The sequence below is a fragment of the Aquarana catesbeiana genome, linkage group LG01 (assembly GCF_042186555.1).
Source record: "Aquarana catesbeiana isolate 2022-GZ linkage group LG01, ASM4218655v1, whole genome shotgun sequence".
NCBI classification, from domain to species: Eukaryota; Metazoa; Chordata; class Amphibia; order Anura; family Ranidae; genus Aquarana; species Aquarana catesbeiana.
This window is the reverse complement of record NC_133324.1, coordinates 351,108,095-351,131,445: the sequence shown is the minus strand read 5'-3', so window position 1 is coordinate 351,131,445 and position 23,351 is coordinate 351,108,095. Positions and strand designations below refer to the sequence as shown.

Below are 23,351 nucleotides of genomic sequence, written 5' to 3'. Positions count from 1 at the left end.
GCTGGCTATCATTGGGGCTCTTCTGTAACGTGGTGCATGTAAAGCTATCCCTTTAAGAATGTGCAATGGATCGCTGATGGGCTGCTAAATAAGGAGCAGTCTCTATTGCATTAACCGTGTGCAGTAAGGGATTAAGCTTTGTAGTTCTGCTCACCAGTCCTGACATGCAACAGGTCCGGGTCCCATACACTTGGCGGTCAGTTGTCCCAGAAGCCTCAGTCCTCATAATCAAGTCCTCATGATCAGGTCCTCATGCTCAGGTTCTCCCCAGCAGTAGGCATACACGGCAACTAGTTGTAGTCCCAAGTCACAATTATTCTTTGTTGCTCCCTCTCTCAGCTCCATGGATGCTCGGAACACATCTCTACAATAGTAATTGGTGAATTCTGCTGATTTAAACAGTTAAATCTAGGTGAGAGATTTAAGACTTAGGCAGGCCATAGATGGGACAGTTTTTTTGTTCACCACTTGATGTGGATGAGGGAATCCTCTCCGCTGAGCTATTGTATTCTGATCAAGCAGGGAAAATATGTCAGGGTGGTTGTATGAAAGTTAATTGGTTGATCAACTTCTGTATAACCACAGGGGCCATACATGGATTGAAATTCAGTTGGTCCCTGCTGAACCGGCCAAATTTTTATTCATATATGGCCGTTTTGGCATTTAGTTCTGGATTAATCTCAGTTTGGGCAGAAGTTGAGTAAAAAATCCAAACATAACTTGAAGTAAAGACAGGGACTAAGAGATTCAACATTCCTAAATTCCACCAATGTGCTTAACCCCTTGCTGACCGCCACACGCCAAAGTATGTTGGCACAATGGCACGGCTGGGCTAACGGGTGTACCCGTATGTCCCTCTGCTGAAGTTATGTGGCAGGCACGCGCACGGCAGCGGCGGCACGAGCACGCCCGCCGCACGCTGTGGGTGTGTGCCCGCGGATCCCGCGGACTCGATTTCCATCAGCGGCCCACGATCACTGCGAGGAGAGGCAGAATGGAGAAGTGCCTATGTAAACAAGGCATTTCCCTGTTCTGCCTAGTAACATGACAGAGCTCTACTGCTCCCTGTCATCGGGAGCAGTGATCTCTGTCATGTTCTAGTGAGCCCATCCCCCTACAGTTAGAACACACTGAGGGAACACACAGTTAACCCCTTGATCGCCCCTTGATCGCCCCCTAGTGTTAACCCCTTCCCTGCCAGTGACATTTATACAGTAATCAGTGGATATTTATAGCACTGATCGCTGTATAAATGTCAGTGATCCCAAAATAGTGTCAAAAGTGTCCAATCTGTCCACTGCAATGTCGCAGTCCCGATAAAAATCGCAGATCAACGCTATTAGTAGTAAAAAAAAAAAAATCATAATAAAATTCCTATAAATCTATCCCCCATTTTGTAGACGCTATAACCTTTGCGCAAACCAATCAATATACGCTTATTGCGATTTTTTTTTACCAAAAATATGTAGAAGAATATATCGGCCTAAACTGAGGAAGAAATTAGTTTTTTATATATTTTTGGGGGATATTTAATATAGTAAAAACTAAAAACTATTGCGTTTTTTCCAAAATTGACGCTCGTTTTTTGTTTGTAGCGCAAAAAATAAAAACCCCAGAGGTGATCAAATACCACCAAAAGAAAGCTCTATTTGTGAGAAAAAAAAGATGTCAATTTTGTTTGGGTACAACATCGCACAACTGCACAATTGTCAGTTAAACGGCACAGTGCCGCATCACAAAAAATGCTCTGGTCATTCAGGGGGTAAAATCTTCCGGGGCTGAAGTCATGGGCTTCCGCAGAAGTTTTTTTCAGGGGGAGCATGATTTTAGGTCACCCATGCTCCACCCCTTTTCGACAATGTCATGAAGAGGAGGGGCTTAGTCATTATCACATAAAGCTCAGGCATGTGCCCATCAATTGCAGCCTCATTGTGCTCATCAAATTTGGCCTGTACAGTACGGAGGGTGTACAGTATGTGTATATATAGGGGGTGGATGGTATTAGTATATATATATACAGGAAGGAAAGTTGGTGTATATAGCTGTATTCAGGACAGATGATGTATATCTGCAGTCAGTGATGATGGAGGAAGGTCTCTATGTACAGGAAGGAAGGTGGGTATATACAGCTACCTGTATATAGAAACCTTCCTCCATCATCACTGACTGGAAATATACATCATCTGTCCTGTATACAGCTATATATACAGGACAGATGATGTATATCTGCAGTCAGTGATGATAGAGGAATACAGGAAAAAAAGATGGGTGTATATAGCTGTATACAGATGATATGATCTTTCCTATATATGGCACCCCGTTTCACTGATCATACCTGTATGCACTCAGCTGCCCCCTCATCTATATATATGTCAGGCCCCCACACACACACATCTGTAAGCACACACACAGCTCTACCCCCCTGTACACAAACAGCCTCCTCCCTTCACTGGTACTCACAGCTCCCACTTGTAAGGTGGTCTTCCTTCTCCCATGTCCTGTTTCCACATGTTCCTGAGAAAATACAACAGGCAGCAAAGCAAACACGAGGGGCGCACATACAGGAAGCAGCCAGAGGTGGCAGTAAAGCGCTCTGTAAGTTCAGTGACACTGATCTGCAGCATCTGTGGAGCCGACTCACACAAACCCAGAGAGCCAGCACAGCTACAGATGCGGCCACTGCAGACCCTTGCTGACACCAGGGGGGGGGTCACTCGCCCCCCCTTGCCCCTACCTGCAAACGCCCATGGAAGTGGTTACATTTCATGGCTGTTATGAATATATTAGCTACACAGTTGTCCATTCATATGGAACCTTAATCCTAGGGCAGTCATGGATGGAATACTTACCACTTAGAAGAGCAGTCACATCATCTTTATCATGTCTATGGTTCTATAGAGGAGGTCCCATAGGAATATATAGTATATGTAACTCAGAGAAGGAGCTAGGAAGTTTGGCTAACAGCATACCTTGTCATGTTCTCTTAGGGGGATCAAACGCTAAACTGTTCCACCTGCATCAATAAAAAGTAGGAGTTATGCCGTGTACACACGAGCGGACTTTTCGTCAGCAAAGGTCCGACGGAATGAATCCGCTTGACAATTCGATCGTGTGTGGGCTTCATCGGACCTTTGCTGTTGAAAAATCAGATGGACTTTAGAAATAGAACATGTTTCAAATCTTTCCGACGGACTCGAGTCCAGTCGAAAAATCCATTCGCCTGTATGCTAGTCCAACGGACAAAAAAAAGGACACAAGGGCAGCTATTGGCTACTGGCTATGAACTTCCTTATTCTAGTCCGGTGTACGTCATCATCTTCTAATTAGTCGGACTTTGGTGTGATCGTGTGTAGGCAAGTCCGTTGCGTCGGAACTCCGTCTAAAGTTCTTCAAAAAGTCCTTAGGAGTTTAATCTGTCGAAAGTCTGCTCGTACGTACACAGCATTAGTCTTTTGCATAAGACATCAGAATGAGGAAAGGTCCTGTTATTTTCACGTACAACAGTCTCAAAATTGTACAAAAAAAAAACATCCAGTTCTGTGGGTGGAGACATCTTGTACTTCAAAAAGGTCGGGGTCCACTCCTTTCATGTCGACATGAACCTAAAAGAAAAGTTTGTGGATTGTAGAAACCATGCCACAAAAAGACTTATGCCGCGTACACACGGTTGGACTTTCTATCCTACTTGGTCCGGCACACTTTCCGACGAACTTTGTCCGCCAGGTGCGCCGGACTTTAAAACGGACGGACTTGCCCACACACGCCCGGACTTTCCGGCGGGCTAAGTCCGCCCGTCTTTCCGACGGACTTTCGCCGGAGTTCCGGCGGACTTTCAGAATGAACGGACTTGCCCACACACGGACAAGTCCGTTCATTTTGAACGTGACTCAGGTGCGACGGGACTAGAAAAGGATGTCAATCTTGCCGCTTTTATCGGCGAGATTGACACCTTGCGAGCCCCGTCGCGGGGCATACCAGGCCCTTAGGTCTGGTATGGATTATAAAGGGAACCCCCTACGCCGAAAAAACGGCGTGGGGTCCCCCCTAAAATCCATACCAGACCCCGATCCGAGCACGCAGCCGGGCCGGTCAGGAAAGGGGGTGGGGACGAGCGAGCGCCCCCCCCCCTCCTGAACCGTACCAGGCCACATGCCCTCAACATGGGGGGTGGGTGCTTTGGGGGAGGGGGGCCGCCCTGCGGGCCCCCCCCCCACCCCAAAGCACCTTGTCCCCATGTTGATGAGGACAAGGGCCTCTTCCCGACAACCCTGGCCGTTGGTTGTCGGGGTCTGCGGGCGAGGGCTTATCGGAATCTGGGAGCCCCCTTTAATAAGGGGGCCCCCAGATCCCGGCCCCCCACCCTATGTGAATGAGTATGGGGTACATGGTACCCCTACCCATTCACCTAGGGAAAAAGTGTAAGTAATAAAACACACTACACAGGTTTTTAAAATATTTTATTAAACAGCTCCGGGGGGGGATCTTCCTCCGGCTTCGGGGGTCTTCTTCCGGCTTCGGGGGTCCCTCCGCTTCATCTTCTCCCGGCGTCCGGTTGGTTCTTCTCCGCTCTCTTCTCTCCAGTTCTTCGGCCGGCTCCTCTGCTGTCTTCAGGTAGCTCTCTTGCCAGCAGAGGTCCGGACTTCTTGTCTTCTTCTCTTCTCCAGATGTTGACACGACGCTCTCTCCGGCTGGACTGCTCTCCGAGGGCTGCGTTGTGACTTATATAGGCGGAGACCCCGCCCCCTTTTGATGTCACAGTCCCTGGGCATGCTGGGACTGTGACGTTTTAGGGGGCGTGGTCAACATCACCCAGTGACCATGCCCCCTAAAACTTTTTCCCCTAGGTGAATGGGTAGGGGTACCATGTACCCCATACTCATTCACATAGGGTGGGGGGCCGGGATCTGGGGGCCCCCTTATTAAAGGGGGCTCCCAGATTCCGATAAGCCCCCGCCCGCAGACCCCGACAACCAACGGCCAGGGTTGTCGGGAAGAGGCCCTTGTCCTCATCAACATGGGGACAAGGTGCTTTGGGGTGGGGGGGGCCCGCAGGGCGGCCCCCCTCCCCCAAAGCACCCACCCCCCATGTTGAGGGCATGTGGCCTGGTACGGTTCAGGGGGGGGGCGCTCGCTCGTCCCCACCCCCTTTCCTGACCGGCCAGGCTGCGTGCTCGGATCGGGGTCTGGTATGGATTTTAGGGGGGACCCCACGCCGTTTTTTCGGCGTAGGGGGTTCCCTTTATAATCCATACCAGACCTAAGGGCCTGGTATGCCCCGCGCTCGCCGCAATAGGAAAATTTGTTTTTCCTATTGCAGCGAGCGCGAGATGCAATACCCTGCCCTCGTGTCGTATCTGGTCCGCCAGCATACACACGAGCGGGCTTTCCGTCGGACCAGCACACACACGAGCGGACTTTCCGCCCGAAACTGAGTCCGGCGGAAAGATTTAAAACTTTCTTCAAATCTAGGTCCGGCGGGCTTTTGGGAAAAAGTCAGCCGGAAAAGTCCGCCGACGCCCACACACGGGCGGATTGTCCGGCACACTCTGGTCCGCCGGACCAAGTATGCCGGAAAGTCCGACCGTGTGTACGCGGCATAAGGCACTGCTAAAGGGAGGCTCTGCTGATTAGTTTATTAAAAATAGCATTCCTAATAAATTGCTAATAAATTGTTCCTGTAGCTGTGGGGTAGGTTTTTTAGTCAATAAAAATAAAGTGCCATTACTTCTACAAAAGTGCTATTGTTTTTACAGGAATGAATTTCTCCTCAACCATTCCTATTAAATCTCATCTACTGTATGCTTCCTTTTCTGGGTTTCTTTTCTGCTCTGTGTTCTTCTTTTGTTTTTGTATCTCATTTGCAGGGGAAATGTACCTTTACTTGATTATAGAGACACTTAGGAAATGAATACAGAAGCTCTTTAACTAAATTAAATATGATATTACATAGATTCCCTAACTGACCTTTACCAAATGTATTCTCTCAGAAAGTAGCACTTAAAGCTTTCTGGTCTAATGGAAAAGCAGTACAATGTTTGTAAAAGAGCAGCTGTCATAATTACTAAATAAAACCCATCAATGTCTTTATCTACTTCACTTGCAATAGGAAAGCCATTACTAAGGGGTTCAGTGTCAGACACCCTATTTTATTTTTGTCTGTACCCACTGCCTCCACTACATCATGCTAGGTAACTGACAGCACATAGAACAAAATGTGTAAGATCCTCTTGCATTGGATTAAAGTTTTTCCCCTACTTAGATCTACTCAAATTTGACATGCTAGGGAGGAGGGATGGTTACAGAGAAATCCTATTTTTGGAACTTTTTTTGGAGTGTGATTACTTGAAGAGTTTAAATGCAAAACATTTTTAAATAGAGTTTTAATTATGTTAGTATTCTGGATGGTTTTGTTTATATGTAACAAAAATTCTTCTTTATTTTACATGAGCTTGTAAGTTAATATTTATTTACCCACATCAGCTTTCACACCACTACACAACCTATGAAGTCATTTTTAAATTTCTGCTATGACACAATGAAAACATAGTGCTGGAGGACCATTTAAACTAAAAGTTAATAAAAGTCCACCTATGGGGCATGTCAAGCAAATGGCATATGAATGATAAAAACGCAGCACCTGCGGCAGCACCCTTGTAAGTGAAGCAAACTCTGCAAAAGCCATGGGGAAACAGAAGGGGTACCAGACTAAGTGCAGCAGTTAAAAAAGTGCAGAGGCCATTTGCCTTCCATGCTCGTTTCCATCACGGCCGGCAGCTTCCTATAATCTCGGCCCAGGTCATTACACCACTCTGTGATGGGACACTGATGTTTCCACCACAGGGAACCCTTGAGCCAAGCCGCGGAGTTTACCTACATGCTTGTTATCATTTCACTAAATGCGAATTGCCAATTTATTGTGCTTTTTATATATCCAGATACTTTTTTAACTGCTGCACTTAGTCTGGTACCCCTTCTGTTCCTCCTTGACATTTCTGCTATGAGCCTATTTATTCAGAAATTATGTCATTGCTTAGGATAACAAAGTAATTCATATGTTGTTTTTTAAGACAAGCAATGCCTTCTTTTGGTGATATTGTCTTTCTTTTTATGCAACCATAGACAAAAAGAAATTAACACAGCTTCACCCAAAAGGGGAAGTTCTGCTCTTCCTCCTCCTCCCCCCCCCTGCCATATTTGAGGGGGGGGGAGCAGGTACATGGTTTTAACAGGTACCTGCTCCCACTTCTGCTCAGATCGCCTAGCTCGGTGGTTCTCAACCTGGGGGTCGGGACCCCCTCAGGGGTCGAATGACGATTTGCCAGAGGTCACCAAATCCTGAGCTGTTTCTGAATCCCGCACCGCTCTCCCAGCCTTTTCGCAGCCACCCAGAAGGGCTGTCCCTGGAGCCTGTAGCCGCCCAGCTGGGCTGTTCCTAGAGCCCACGGCCGCACCACTCAGCCTCTTCGCAGGCGCTCATTTAGTTCATGGAATGGCTAGGGGGCAGAGACTAGAGGTCAGCTGACTGGTGAGGAATGTGAACTGGGAGGGGCTAAAGGAGACCCTATCTCCTGATTTCGGGATAGGTGTCACTGCTGCGAGACACCACAAAGTTGGACATATAGTGAGTAACACTACCTGTGATTATAGTTGCCATTAAAAGTCCCCACTACAGTTCTCAGATCAGCAGAAATAGAGAATACATGGAAGGGAGAGGAAAAGAGGGGGAGAAACAAAGAAAAAGGGAGAGAAAGAATAAGAGAAAGAACAAAAAAGAAGGCTAGAGAGAGGAATGGGGGGGGGGGGGGGGACAAGAAATTAGGATAGAGAGGGATAAAAGGGAAAGAAAGGAGAACAAAGAGAAAAAGTGGTACATCCTAAAATGTACCATAGGGGGTTTTAATACTGAATGATTTGTCTTACCTTGGGTACTGACAACCCACGCTACGAAAATAATTTTACTGTTAGGGGTCCCCACAACTTGGGAAATTTTATCAAGGGGTCATGGCACTAAAATAGGTTGAGAACCACTGGCCTAGCTGATTCAAGCGGAAGTTCTCCCCCCCCTCCTATCACGCAACCTTCTGGGACACGTTACAGGTCCCAGAAGGCTGCAGGACCATTCCAAAAGCACAGTGCAGCTTGCACATGCACAGTGGGCAGCTGGCTGTGAAACCGCAAAGAGTCACAGCTGGCTGACACACAGTTAACATGCCAGCGCTAGGGACTCATAGACCAGTGAAAAAACTGGCCCAGGTGAGGATAGCACTCGATCCTTTAACAGGTGAGTGTCTGTTTATTAAAACTCAGCAGCTACAGTTTTTGTGCTGCTGACTCTGCAGAACCGACTGAAGAACCGCTTTATTTATATAATTAATATGTTTACAATTCATAAACTGATCTAAACATATTGGTAGATATGGAAACTTCATACTCAATGACGTTTAGTACCAATAAATTAGTCAATGGTGGAGAAAGAGCTGTATGTTACTCCAACATTTCATATTTCTGATATGTGTCTGTTGCACCATGTAATTGTAATTATCCTGTTCTCTTTGGATGGCTTCCTTTGCATGAATACCTGGTGATTAGAGTTGGGTGAACAGTTCGAGCCAAGCAAACATTGGGCCCGAACATCACTTGTTTGTCCGTTCCAGGAAAACCCAAATTTGCGGGGTGCTTGGAGGGATGTTCGTCCACTGAACGCCCCACAATGCACTAGGCGCTGCATAGTGCAAAGCTGGTTGTTAAGAAGTGGGCCAGGAAGCCGGCCGCTACATCCTTAGCAATGGATGAGTCATGAATTAAAAAAAAAAAACATTGCCTGCAATAGAAAAAAGTGAAAAAAATGCGGTTTGGGGGCCCCACTCCAAAATTGAAAAAAAAATGGCGTGTGGTCAACCCCAAAATCCATACCAGACCCTTATTCAAGCATGCAGCCCGGCAAGTCAGGAAAGGGGGGACAAGCGAGCGCTCCCCCCCTCCTGAACCATACCAGGCCACATGCCCACAACATAGCGGAAGGTTCTTTGGAGCAGGGGGGCTCCCCCAACCCCAAAGCACCTTGTCCCCATGTTAATGGGGACAAGGGCCTCTTCTAGACAACCCTGGGCGGTAGTTGTTGGGGTCTGCAGGCAGGGGGCTTATCAAAATCAGGAAGCCTCCTTTAACAAGGGGCCCCCCAGATCCCGAGGCCACCCTATGTGAATGAGTATGGGGTACCTTATACCCCTACTCATTCACCAAAAAAAGTGTCAAATATAAATAAAGACAGCTGTCAGTTTTTGACAATTCCTTTATTAAAAAAATAAAAAAACAATGTCCCCGATGTAGATCCACCAATCGCCAGACCCAAAATAAGAAAAATAAAAAACGTTCCTCTCCACAATGAAGGCTAACTTCTGAATGCCTGCTCCGTCCTTTGACAGTTCTTAAATAGGTAAGAGGCAGGGCCATCTGGTGATGTCACCTGGCAGCACCACCCCCTTGTGAAGTCACCGATACAAATGCACCGCAGACATTCGACAGTTAGCCTTCATTTCGGATGGAGCATTTTTCATCTTTCTTTTTTCGGGTCCAGCAGTGCGGCGGGCGTCATGATTGACGATGGATCTACATCAGGGAACATTGTTTTTTTTTATTTTTTTAATAAAGCAATTGTCAAAAACTGCCTCCTGTCTTTATTTTTGACACTTTTTTTGGTGAATGAGTAGAGGTGCAATGTGCCCAATACTCATTCACATTGGGGGGCTGGGATCTGGGGGCCCCTTTTTTAAAAAGAGTTTCCATATTCAAATAACCTCACTACCAGCAGACCCCCACATCCACCGCCCTGGGTTTTCGGTTTTCTTTATAAATATTTTCTTTGGTTATTCTTTATAAATGTCAGTTTTGCAGCAGTAGGTTCTAAACACGGTACAATGCAAAAAAAAGTTTTGCATGGATACATGTCCCCCAGGTCAGTACCTGTGCCCCCAAACCCTTTTTATGGCCAATAACTAGCATATAATCCTTCAAAATGGGCACTTTTGATTTTTCAAGTTTGGGTCCCATAGACTTTAAGAAGGTTCACGGTTCGGGTCTGACCTTTTGCGATGTTCGAGATTTCTCGAACTTTATGGGGGGGTGTTCGGACCAACTCTACTGGTGATTCTGCCAGCCCCCCTGCTTTTCTATTCCAAACCCACCAAACCAGGCATGGAAGCACATTCCAGCGTGGTCAGTTTTCTTCTTTGCATTCTACTTGGGAGCACAGCCTGCCTGTACTCCTTTGGTCAGACCTGTGCTGAAATGACCCCCCCCCCCACAGCTAATCACTGGAGAGCTTAGTGTACTGCTGTTTCTCTGCCTCCTGCTGACATGCCACCCTGTAGTTTTCACCCCCACCTCTCTTATCCCCTTATGCAGCTAAGAACAGAGGTCATGTAATCATTTATAAACAAAAGGCATTTATAGATTTTTTTTTCACATATACTCTAATAACACAATGCAATGGTAATCTGCAGCTTCTGTTTTTCACTATCTGCACTGTTTGGATGTGAGGCTCCCAGACTCTGTATAGGAGATCACAGCTGATGTAAGCTATCTGAAGGTGCCGAGTTAGTGTCAGTTTGTTTATTTTCCCCAAATGTACACTTTAAGGGGCCAATATAGTGAACAATATATTATTCTGGTAATGGTATGGGGTCAATACCTGTAATTATTCAGAGCCTATTCCCACTTTTGCGATAGTTGTGGTGTGTTTAGGGTGCGTTAAAGCACTCAACTCTTGCCTCTGCCCATTCTGGAAGGGTAAATAATAAAATTCAGCCTCTCTAGAACTTTTATATTCTAACTGAAATGTACTGTAAGCTTAACAAAAGTGTTCAACTGATTTCTGCCATGTTGTTCACTTTGCATTTGGCTCTATGGGTTTCTACGCAGAGTTTGGTTAAAACACTTTTACAGTTATTTGTACAATAGATTGCAAACATTTAAACTGACTATATTTATCTTTCTTTCAGGATTTCCTGCGCTGTGTCTCTGCTGCTGTCATTTTTCTGGTAGTCTCCATTGTGGCTGCAGCCCGGAGTTCAGGAGATGGAGGGGCTATTACTGCAGCTGTGAGTACTTCTGCAGACATCTTTTCCTTTGCTTTACCTTCATTTTCTGCTCCAAAGCCATTGTTTCCATCTCCAGTAAAATGTACTAATTCAGTTATTTTCATTTTTTTTTCGATTTTTCATTTCTTTTTACCACTGCTCTAATGAACTGAAATATAAAATAGTGCTAATATAATGCTGTCATATGGGAACAATTGGCTTCCTTTTTGCTAATGGTGTTATTAACGGTATTTCAGCTCACAAAGGCTATCTGTTTGTTGCAGCAGATTGGTTCTTAGCATGTGGCATATGTTTCTCAAGGTGTAGCTCTGATCAATATATGAGGGACCCTTCCTTGTCCAGTTAAACTTACTATACTCGATTTAAAGCTTAGTAGTAGCTGAAGCAGAAGCCAGTGCAAGCGTGACTGTACGAATCCAATGCAATCATATAAAGCAGCAACAAAATCTGTGCCTGGGTATACTCTTTTTAGTTTAATCTCATTTTATTGAAAGACAAAGGTTAACATACACGAGAATTAACATAGTGAAACAATAATATTAGTTGCATGAGGTTCGGTAGTGACAATTCCAAAGGGTCAAATTGGACTCAATTTATGTGCTACATCAGGTTACATGGTATATGGGGGGGAACAAAAACTGATATACTAGCACAAATCAGTAACATCATCCTGAGATTGGGTACACTCTTTTTATTTAAAGGTGCAGTCTTTACAGAGCAGGTTACCGATGAAGGATGGTAACCAATGAAGGAGGTTCCACCTCCAAAACAGTACCTCCTTTTGTTGTTGCTTAATATAATTGTTTTATTTGTGAATAAACAATCATTTGAATGAATGATTTAGCTGTTATAAAACATAATGCACTTTAAAAACATTTAAAACTAAACTCCAGCCAGCCCAAAAAATAGTAGTAGTGTCCTCTCCAACATCATCACATACAATGCAGGACCAGTGGACTTTGGGGGCTCACCCACACTCCAGAAGCAGAGAAGAGAGCTGAGGGGTGCGGAATAAATTATGTATATCTGCTTATTCCTTACCACCTAGACTAAACAAGCAATTAACACTTGCTGAGTGGCACTACATGCTCATTTTTGTAGAGGTGATCGGAATTCAGTTTCAAGTATTTAATTTTAGTGCAGACAGTTCTTGGCACATGGCTTTTGGTGCTGAAACCTAGGGGAAAAAACAGTTTACCCAAATGCCCCTAACCTCCAACATATAACTAATCCTCAACAGGATCTTAACACTTCACCCTAACCTCACCCAACCTTAAGGCTCCATGCACACTGCATTGGCATAAAAAATGTTGCTTCTACAGGAGTTTTGTGTTCTGCCTGTATAAGCAGCTCAATGTTATCCTATGTGTTCATGCAAATTAAGATGATTAGAGGCATATTTTTAGTTTAACGTTTAGAGGCAGAACAAAAAACCCCTTCTGGTTTGTGTTTCTGATTTCTGGAGCTTGGAGGCAGAAAAAACGTAAAACCCTCCTAAACTCGTTTTAACTTTGTACAAAAAATGCTCTATATAAGCGTTTTTTACTCCCGAGAGAACTGATGTTTTTTTAAAGCCCAGTGTGCATGGAGCCTAAAACTTTACTGATACTCTTAAGCCCTGTACATACAATCGGATTTTCTGACGGGAAATGTTCGATGTCAGGCTGTTGGCGGAAAATCCAACCATGTGTATGCTCCATTGGACAATCGTTGTAGGACTTTCTGCCAACAAAATGTTGGCTAGCAGGTTTTCAAATTTTCCACCAACAAATGTCTGTTGTCGGATTTTCTGATTGTGTGTACACGAGTCCGCCGGACAAAAGTCCAAAGTACAAACACGCATGATCGAAAGCAAGGACGTGCCAGAAGCGGTTGGTCTTGTAAACTAGCGTTCGTAATGGAGAATTAACATCTGTGACCTGGTAAATTATGAAATCTTGAAATGCAGCGCACATTCTCTTCTTCTTTAATGGGATAATAATGAATCTGCTTTGCTGGTGATACTGATGGAGTTATATAATATTATTATGCTTTTATTTTTTTATTTGGGCAAGTTACTCCAACACCATTATCCCATAGTTTTTAAGATCAAAGATATAACTATGTTGGTGTCTCTTGTCAATTTTACATTGTATTTTTTAAAATGTAACTTCCTACTCCCAAAATGTAATTTGAAGTAAAACACATAGCCAAGTATTATTCTACACAATTTTTTTATTGTGCATTAAAAAAGGAAACAAATAAAATTAGACATGCTATTTGCCAATAGAACTTAACCAAAAAGTGCATTCTATGCATCCAAAAATATAGAAAATATAACAAATCAAATCATTATTATTCAACCAAAAAAATAATGTCAAAGCAATAACTCCAAGGCCAATAATAAATAACACGTTATCTCCTCCTCCTCCTTTGTCTGGTTGACGAACGGCCGTTCAGAAACTAACTGAAAAGCGCGAAATGAAAAACGCAAACTGAAAAGCGTGAAAAGAAAAGCGCAAATCAACACTCACCAAACTTCTACTAACACAAAATTAGCAGAAGGAGCCCAAAGGATGGCGCTAAAGAGCTAAAAAACCACGTAGTACGTCTAGTACGTCTAGTACGTCACTATGTTCATAATTGTTAGCCAACAATTGTGTGACCGTGTGTATGCAAGACAAGTTTGAGACAAAGGCCTTCGAACAAAATTCCACGGTTTTGTTGTCGGAAAGTCCGATCGTGTGAGGCATTAGACTGTTGGCTTTAATTTAAGCTTTGCGGTGACCATACATAACATGACAATTTTGCTGGTAGATTTTAATCTTTACAACAATGCTCATCCACAACAATCTGCCATCCACAGTCTTAGCAGTTTCTCAGTCACCAAATGATTGAAACAAGTGTGCACGGCAATGGTTATGATTTAATTCCATTACAATTTTAATTGTTTGCTGTTTGAGATGCAAAATAAAACATTGGTGATAGATAGCTGTGGCTGCAAGCTGATACAACATTTCTAAATTCCCAATGCTCATGACTTTTAACATTTAACACTAAAAGTTTGCACCCTAAAACTTATAGTATAACATTACAATTCTCCCTAAACCATAATGTAAACCCTTAATCCTTAACCCATAACACTTTAGACCCTAACACTACCCTTAATGTCTAACAGCATGGTACCATACTTACCCTATTAGGTGTATGAAGTGTCAGCACAAAAAGGTACCTGTTTTGCGTTGAGATGTCACAGCACTGAGATTTTGGAGCCAAAAAAACAAGGATCCATAAGCTGAGTGTTTATGCAGGAAATGCTCTTTAGCAGGGCTTTTTTTCTCAAACAATAGGTGCTGGAACTCAACCACGACTCCCCAAAACCCCTCCACCCACACACACCCTCCAAATCACATCAAATATTGGGTGTGGTCAGTCAAATTTCACGAACAGTAGGAGGGTCTTAAAGGGGCATTAAATACCAGGATTGGATTACATACAGAGTGCAGAGTTCAGGGGGGTTATACACAGAGTGCAGAGCTGTCATTTGTAAACACAGAAACCGGACTTCTGTGTTTACAAGTGATTGTGGTGAGCAGACCCCCCCAAGGGTCTGAGCCAGAGGTGGTGGAACTGAGTTCCACCAAGTTCCCCCTGAAAAAAAGTCCTGCTCTTTAGTAGTTTACACACCAGGTGTACTTGGTAAATGGATGATCAAATAAAGGGGTTCAAAATGTATATATTATATTTGAGAAACATTTCTCTAGATACACTTTTACTCTCTATCTGGTTCAGTGGTCCTCAACTCCTGTCCTCAGGGCCCACTAACAGGCCAGGTTTGCAAGATAACTGAAATACATCACAGGTGATATCATTTGCTGCTCAGTGATTGCAGTATTCTAGTCTGCATCTCCCCAAGGTAATACATAAAACCTGGCCTGTTGGTGGGTCCTGAGGACTGTGGATGAAAACCACTGATCTAGTTGCTCACAGTCCCCATATGGTACAGTGCCTTGCAAAAGTATTCACCCCCTTGGCATTTTTCATGTTTTTTTGCCTCACAACCTGGAATTAACATGGATTGTTTGAGGATTTGCATCATTTAATTTACAGAACATGCCCACAACTTTGAAGATGTTTTTTTTTTATTGTGAAGCAAACAACAAATAGGACAAAATAACAGAAAAGGTCAATGTGCATAACTATTCACCCTCCATAAAGTCAATACTTTGTAGAACCACCTTTTGTGGCTATCACAGCTCCAAGTCGCTTTGGATACGTCTCTATGAGCTTGCCACATCTTACCACTGGGATTTTTGCCCATTCCTCCTTGCAAAACTGCTCCAGCTCCTTCAAGTTGGATGGTTTGCGCTTCTGAACAGCAATCTTTAAGTATGACCACAGATTTTCTATTGGATTGAGGTCTGGGCTTTGACTAGGTCATTCCAACACATTTACATGTTTCCCCTTAAACCACTCAAGTGTTGCTTTAGCAGTGTGTTTGGGGTAATTGTCCTGCTGGAAGGTGAACCTCCTTCCTAGCCTCAAATCACACAGAGTGGTACAGGTTTTGCTCAAGAATATCCCTTTATTTAGCACCATCCATCTTTTCCTCAACTCTGACCAGTTTCCCAGTCCTGACTGCTGAAAAACATCCCCAGAGCAAGATGCTGCCACCACCATGTTTCACAGTGGGGATGGTGTTCTTTGGGTGATGTGATGTGTTGGGTTTGCGCCAGACATAGCGCTTTCTTTGATGGCCAAATAGTACAATTTTAGTCCCATCAGACCAGAGCACCTTCCTCCATACATTTTGGGAGTCTCCCACATGCCTTTTTGCAAACTCAAAATGGGCCATTTTGTTTTTTGCTGAAAGTAATGGCTTTCTTCTGGCCACTGTGCCATAAAGCCCAACTCTATGGAGCGTACGGCTTATTGTCATCCTATGTACAGATACTCCAGTCTCTGCTGTGGAACTCTGCAGCTCCTCCAGGGTTACCTTAGGTCTCTGTGCTGCCTCTCTGATTAATGCCCTCCTTGCCCAGTCCGTGAGTTTTGGTGTGTGGTCGTCTCTTGGCAGGTTTGCTGTTGTTCCATGTTCTTTCCATTTGGTTATGATAGATTTGATGCTGCTCCTAGGGATCATCAAAGATTTGGATTTTTTTTATAACCTAACCCTGACTTGTACTTCTCAACAACATTGTCCCTTACTTGTTTGGAGAGTTCCTTGGTCTTCATGGCAGTGTTTGGTTAGTGGTGCCTCTTGCTTAGGTTTTGCAGCCTCTGAGGCCTTTCCAAAAGGTGTGTATATGTAATGACAGGTCACGTGACACTTAGATTGCACACAGGTGGACATCATTTCACTAATTATGTGACTTCTGAAGGTAATTGGTTGCAGAGCTTTTTATGGGCTTCATAACAAAGGGGGTGAATACATACGCACATGCCAATTTATCAGTTTTTTACTTCTGAAAAATTGTTTTATGTATATATTTTTCTAATTTTACTTCACCAACTTAGACTATTATGTTCTGATCCATCATATATAATTCAGATTAAAAAAAAACATTGAACTAAAGGCTGTAATGTAACAAAATATTAAAAAAGCCAAGGGGGTGAATACTTTTGCAAGGCACTGTACTTAGCTATCCTTAGTGTTTCCTGTAGCAGTCTCTCCACAAGTGTGCAAGAGGTGTGTGAGGGAGCACTGAAAAGGCTGTCTGCTTCGGCCCATTAAACGGGGAGTAGTTTTACTTGCAGCAGGTTTTCTAAACTGCCTGATTGCCAATTCCCTTTAGGAGTAACAGTAAGTTGTAGGTAATAGTCAGGTAATAGTCATTCCAGACAGAAATAGCAGCTCAATCTTGAGGTGGCCATACATGCAAACACGTTGCTTATTTCTAATGATTATACATATACAGTCGTACATTGTACTGTACATATTATGTTAATCAATAGCGCCTCACAGGAAGTACAAGGAGATTGCCTAGCATGCACAAAATAGTGAATAAGCATGTGACTTATTGGGTAGCAATGTGAGGGTTTGGTAGTTCAGTTCCAATCTGGGCCCCCATGTGTATGGCTAGTGTTGCATGAATCGGAAGCATATATCAACAGTGAAAGTATAGTAAAATGAAATATCCACTCCCAAAAATTTAAATAGTTTACAGTTTCTATTACACTTACCCCTCAAGTTTATCATATTTAATCTCCCTGACACACAAAAAAATAATGTACAGATTCCCATAGTTCCTGGCATGAATATGCACCCTGTACATATTTCAACTTAGAGCTAGGCAGCCAATACATTAGCGAGTTGAACAAAAAAAACCTGAATCTATTCCCGCATAAACACCTTTGATGTGGCTGAGGGAATCTTCCCTGCTGTGTCTTTTTAGCCTGACAGCGGGGAGACTTCTCTTCCACCGTAATACCCAGAGATCAGCGATGAAGGCTGTAGCCTGCAGGGCCGATCTACAGGGCGGTTGAGCAGAAGTCAGTCAGTAGATTTCTGCTGAAACGGCCAAACTTCGATTCATGTATAGGCAGCTTTAGAGTTTTACTCATCTAGCTGCTAATGAATTATTGTGACAATTACATACAGTGCCTTGAAAAAGTATTTATACCCTTTGACATTTTCCACATTTTGTCATGTTACAACCAAAAAACTTAAATGTATTTTATTGGGATTTTATGTGATAGACCAACACAAAGTGGCGCATAATTGTGAAGTAGAAGGAAATTGATAAATGGTTTTCAATTTTTTTTTTTACAAATAAATAACTGAAAAGTGTGGCGTGCATTTGTATTCAGTGCCCTTTACTCTGATACCCCTAACTAAAATCGAGTGGAACCAATTAGCTTCAGAAGTCACCTAATTAGTAATTCAGATCCACCTGTGTGTAATTTAACCATACTTTAAATACAGCTGTTCTGTGAAGCCCTCGAGGTTTGTTAGAGAACCTTAGTGAACAAACAGCATCATGAAGGTCAAGGAATACACCAGACAGGTCAGTTGTGGAGAAGTTTAAAACCGGGTTAGGTTATAAAAAAATACACCAAACTTTGAACATCTCATGGAGCACTGTTCAATCCATCATCTGAAAATGGAAAGAGTATGGCACAACTGCAAAATTACCAAGACATGGCTGTCCACCTAAACTGACAGGCCTGGCAAGGAGAGCATTAATCAGAGAAGCAGCCAAGAGGTCCATGGTAACTCTGGAGGAGCTGCAGAGATCCACAGTTCAGGTGGGAGAATCTGTCCACAGGACAACTATTAGTCGTGCACTCCACAAATCTGGCCTTTATGAAAGAGTGGCAAGAAAAAGCCACTGTTGAAAGAAAGTCATAAGAAGTCCTGTTTGCAGTTTGCAAGAAGCCATGTGAGGGACACAGCAAACATATGGAAGAAGGTGCTCTGATGAGATGAGACCAAAATTGAACTTTTTGGCCTAAAAACAAAACTCTATGTGTTGTGGAAATCGAATGCCGCGTACACACAAACAGACTTTTCGACCGGACTGGTCCGACGGACAATTCGACCATGTGTGGGCTTCGTTGGACCTGCAGTGGACTTTTCCGATCGAAAATCTGACGGACTTTAGATTTGGAACATGTTTCAAATCTTTACGTCGGAACTCCGCCGGACCCAGTTCCTATCGAAAAATCCGCTCGTCTGTATGCTAGTCCGACGGACGAAAACCAACGCTAGGGCAGCTATTGGCTACTGGATATCAACTTCCTTATTTTAGTCCGGTCGTACGTCATCACGTACAAATCCGTTGGACTTTGGTGTGATCGTGTGTAGGCAAGTCCGTTCGTTGGGAAAGTCCGCTGAAAGTCCATCGCATAGTCTGTCGGACCAGTCCGGTCGAAAAGTCCGCTCGTGTGTGTATAACACTGCACATCACCCTGAACACATAATCCACACCATGAAGCATGGGGGTGGCAGCATCATGTTGTGGAGATGATTTTCTTCAGCAGGAACAGGGAAGCTGGTCAGAGTTGATGGGAAGATGGATGGAGCCAAATACAGGACAATCTTAAAAACCCTTTCATGCTTAGGCCTATTTCTGACATTTGTTGCTTACTAGTTAAAATCCGTATTTTTTGCTAGAAAAATACTTAGAACCCCCAAACATTATATATATTTTTTTAGCAAAGAATCTAGAGAATAAAATGTTGATTGTTGCAATATTTTATGTTACACTGTATTTGCTCAGCGGTCTTTCAAACACAATTTTTTGGGAAAAAAAACACTTTCATGAATTAAAAAAAAACTAAACAGTAAAGTTAGCCCAATATTTGTATAATGTGAAAGATGATGTTACGCCGAGTAAATAGATACCTAACATGTCATGCCTTGAAATTACGCACACTCGTGGAATGGCGTTAAACTACAGTACATAAAAATCTCCTTAGCTTAAAAAAAAAAAGGTTAGCGTTACAGAGGAGGTCTAGTGCTGGAATCATTGCTCTCGCTGTGACGATTGCGGTGATACCTCACATGTGTGATTTGAACACCGTTTACGTATGCGGGCACGACTTACGCGTGCGTTTTCTTTGCTGCGTGAGCTCGTGGGGACGAAGGCACTTAAAAAAAATGTTTTTCTTATTTATTTTATTTATTTTTATTTTTTTACATTGTCACTTTAAAAAAAAATAAAAATTTGATCACTTTTATCGCTGTCACAAGGAATGTAAACATCCCTTGTGATAGTAATAGGTGGTGACAGGTACTCTTATGGAGGGATCGGGGGTCTAAAAGACCCCAAATCCCTGCTTTGCACTTCAAAGTATTCAGATCGCCAAAACTGCGATTCTGAAAATGATCATTTTTTTTTTAAAACAACGCCATTGACAGCCGAGTAAACCAGAAGTGACGTTGTGCCGTCGCTTCCATGTTTATACAAAGGAGACTGGAAGGAAGCCATTTCCGGTCTAGGCTTTAAGGGCGTTTTTTGGAAAAAAAATGACAGCCGCGGTCGGGAGCCACTGTACTAATGCGAGGTTAGTCCAGTGATCTCTCCTGCTGAGCTGTTGTGTCCTGACAGGAGGATGGCCCCCCTGCCAAAACACTCCGATCAGTGCTCTCGGTCATTGGCCGAGAGTGCTGATCGGGAGTTGATCGACTGCTGGTTTTCTGGCTTCTGTTGGACAGACCAGCAAACATGCGGGCAGAATGTCGGCCGATATTTTTTGTACCAGCAAATGTCTTTCAACATTCTGCCCGTGTGTACGGGGCTTTAGAAAAAAACCTGTTAGAGTCTGCATAAGACTTGAGACTGGGGAGGAGGTTCACCTTCCAGCAGGACAACGACCCCAAACATACAGCCAGAGCTACAATGGAATGGTTTAGATCAAAGCATATTCATGTGTAATGCCGCGTACACACGAGCAGACTTTTCGACCGGACTGGTCCGACAGACTATCCGACGGACTTTCGGCGGACTTCCAACAGACATTCCCAACGAACAGATCACACCAAGGTCCAACTGATTCGTACATGATGACATACGACCGGACTAAAATAAGGAAGTTGATAGCCAGTAGCCCATAGCTGCCCTAGCGTCGGTTTTCGTCTAGCATACAGACGAGAGGACTTTTTGATAGGAGCTGGGTCCGGCAGAGTTCCATCGTAATGATTTGAAACATGTTCCAAATCTAAAATCCGTCAGATTTTCAACTGAAAAAGTCCGCTGCAGGTCCGATGAAGCCCACACACGGTCGAATTGTCTGCCGGCCGAAAAGTTCGCTCGTGTGTACGCGGCATTAGAATTGCCCAGTCAAAGTCCAGACTTAAATCCGATTGAGAATCTGTGGCAAGACTTGAAAACTGCTGTTCACAGATGCTCTCCATCCAATCTGACAGAGTTTGAGCTATTTTGTAAAGAAGAACAGGCAAAAGTTTCACTCTTTAGATGAGCAAAGCTGGTAGAGACATACCCAAAAAGACTTGCAACTGTAATTGCAGTGAAAGCTGGTTCTACAAAGTATTTAAAGGAGAGATCTGGGGAATTGGCGCTGCCCTAATTTCAATAGATGTTAATAAAAGATCACCGAACCTTATAAAGTTGTGTATAAAACAAAAAATAATAATTTGTGTGGCCCTTAGGTAAATTTACCCCTCTATTTGTGCCAAAATATGTAAATAAATAAAAATGTGTTTCTTAAACATGAACGTGCTAATCCTCTGTATTGCATAAGTAAATTTCACAATATATGGGTTTGATTTAGATTTGCCCCACCTCCATTGCAGGACTCCACTTTTAAAATATATCAAACTTATTGAAAAATTGTTATTAAGTAGCCTCCTCTAGTGTTAGTGGGGTTTGTAACGAACCACACTAGTTGGGGGCTATCAGTAACTATGTGAGGTCCCCTTGTATCCCTATTATATATGGTGACAAAAGTGCACTGTGCATAAAGTGAAACAGAAGTGCATTAGACCTTTAAAATACTAGAATGCATATAGAATAAATTCATATATAAAAATTCATAAAAATAGTCCAGACCATTAACACTCATGAGAAAAATAACGAAATAAAAATACAAATACACATCTGTGAAAAAAGTCCCTGTGATGAACCCAAACAGGGTTAAAAAGTCTTAATATTTAGAGACAAGGATATTAGAAACGTCAGGATCAGTTGACATGCATTTACAAATGCCCAAGGGGTGGTAATAAGTGACTTCCATGCATGTAGAAGCTGGTGGCTCCAAGTGCTCCCCCCGTGCTCCCCCACTCACCAGATTCAGTCACCCCCTAGGGGGTATTGAGCAAAAGAGTGGGTGTCTCAGGATGATTGCCTTTGATGGATGTCCCTCTTAAGCTTTACTGCTCCGTGAATTCCCTCTTTTACACTGGTGGTAAGGGACCCCTTCTGCTGGTCCGGGTCCAGGTGCCTCCACTACTATCCACCTTCGTGCTGCTAGATCCTCCTCCTGCAAAGAAATAGACAGGGGGCTTGCATAGTGAAGTACGTCCAGTTTATTCAAATGTTTAAAAGTTTAAAAGCATAACAACCACAGCTGGGTGCAAAGAATGGGATCGGGAAACGAATCCGAGCGTGCGTCCCACCTTGCGTTCCAGCCGGCTCTTCCGGGTATGACGTGTGAGCGTGAGTTCCATCGTAATGATTTGAAACATGTTCCAAATCTAAAATCCGTCAGATTTTCAACTGAAAAAGTCCGCTGCAGGTCCGATGAAGCCCACACACGGTCGAATTGTCTGCCGGCCGAAAAGTTCGCTCGTGTGTACGCGGCATTAGAATTGCCCAGTCAAAGTCCAGACTTAAATCTGATTCAGAATCTGTGGCAAGACTTGAAAACTGCTGTTCACAGATGCTCTCCATCCAATCTGACAGAGTTTGAGCTATTTTGCAAAGAAGAACAGGCAAAAGTTTCACTCTTTAGATGAGCAAAGCTGGTAGAGACATACCCAAAAAGACTTGCAACTGTAATTGCAGTGAAAGCTGGTTCTACAAAGTATTTATTTGTAAAAACATTTGAAAACCATTTATCATTTTCCTTCCACTTCACAATTATGTGCCACTTTGTTTTGGTCTATCACATAAAATGACAATAAAATACATTTACCTTTTTGGTTGTAACATGACAAAATGTGTAAAGTTTCAAGGGGCATGAATACTTTTTCAAGGCACTGTACACATAAGGTTTGTGTCAACACTTTACCTGATTCCCCTTTAGACTAGGTTCACACCTGTGCGGTCGTGCTGGCCACGGTTTGCACGGGCACGAAAGCCCATTAATTTGAATGGACTGCCATGCTCCATGACACGCAGGAGCGATTTCCAGTGCAGGCGGTGTGCCATTAGGATTAATGGAACCCACCCACGGGTCCCGCATTTTTTTCTGTGGATGGTTGCGGCTGCCGGTATTTGTGTGGGTCACGCAGCAGCACCACCCGCAGAGATGTAACCCTAGCCCTAATGCAATTCTTCCTTGATTCAAAAAGGAGAATCAAAAGTCAAAATACTTTTTCTTGAATATAAAACACAAATAATTTAGGATCTTTACAGCCCGTGATTGGTTTGACACCTTTGATTCTTTTATTTCTATGATTTTACTGTTGGTAAAATATACAGTATATGTGTTTTCCTATCACCCAACCATGTATAAACATACATGTTCACTGTGCAGACACCTCTGGCACCCATCTTATCATATGAGAACAGTAGCAAATAAAATGAAACCCAGATGGTCGATGCCTCCCCAAGATTTGCTGACCAAGGTGTGTCTTGCACAACTTGC

The 23,351-nt window shown here is 43.4% G+C and overlaps 1 protein-coding gene across 1 annotated transcript in view; it reads left to right on the top strand.

Annotated features, from left to right (window-relative positions):
* The window catches only part of CMTM5 (CKLF like MARVEL transmembrane domain containing 5), a 51,172-nt gene that overhangs the window by 19,758 nt on the left and 8,063 nt on the right, over positions 1–23,351 (top strand). The window contains exon 3 of the mRNA XM_073632660.1: positions 11,001–11,099. Coding sequence (XP_073488761.1) covers positions 11,001–11,099 — 99 coding nt within the window. The remainder of the gene's footprint in view (positions 1–11,000; positions 11,100–23,351) is intronic.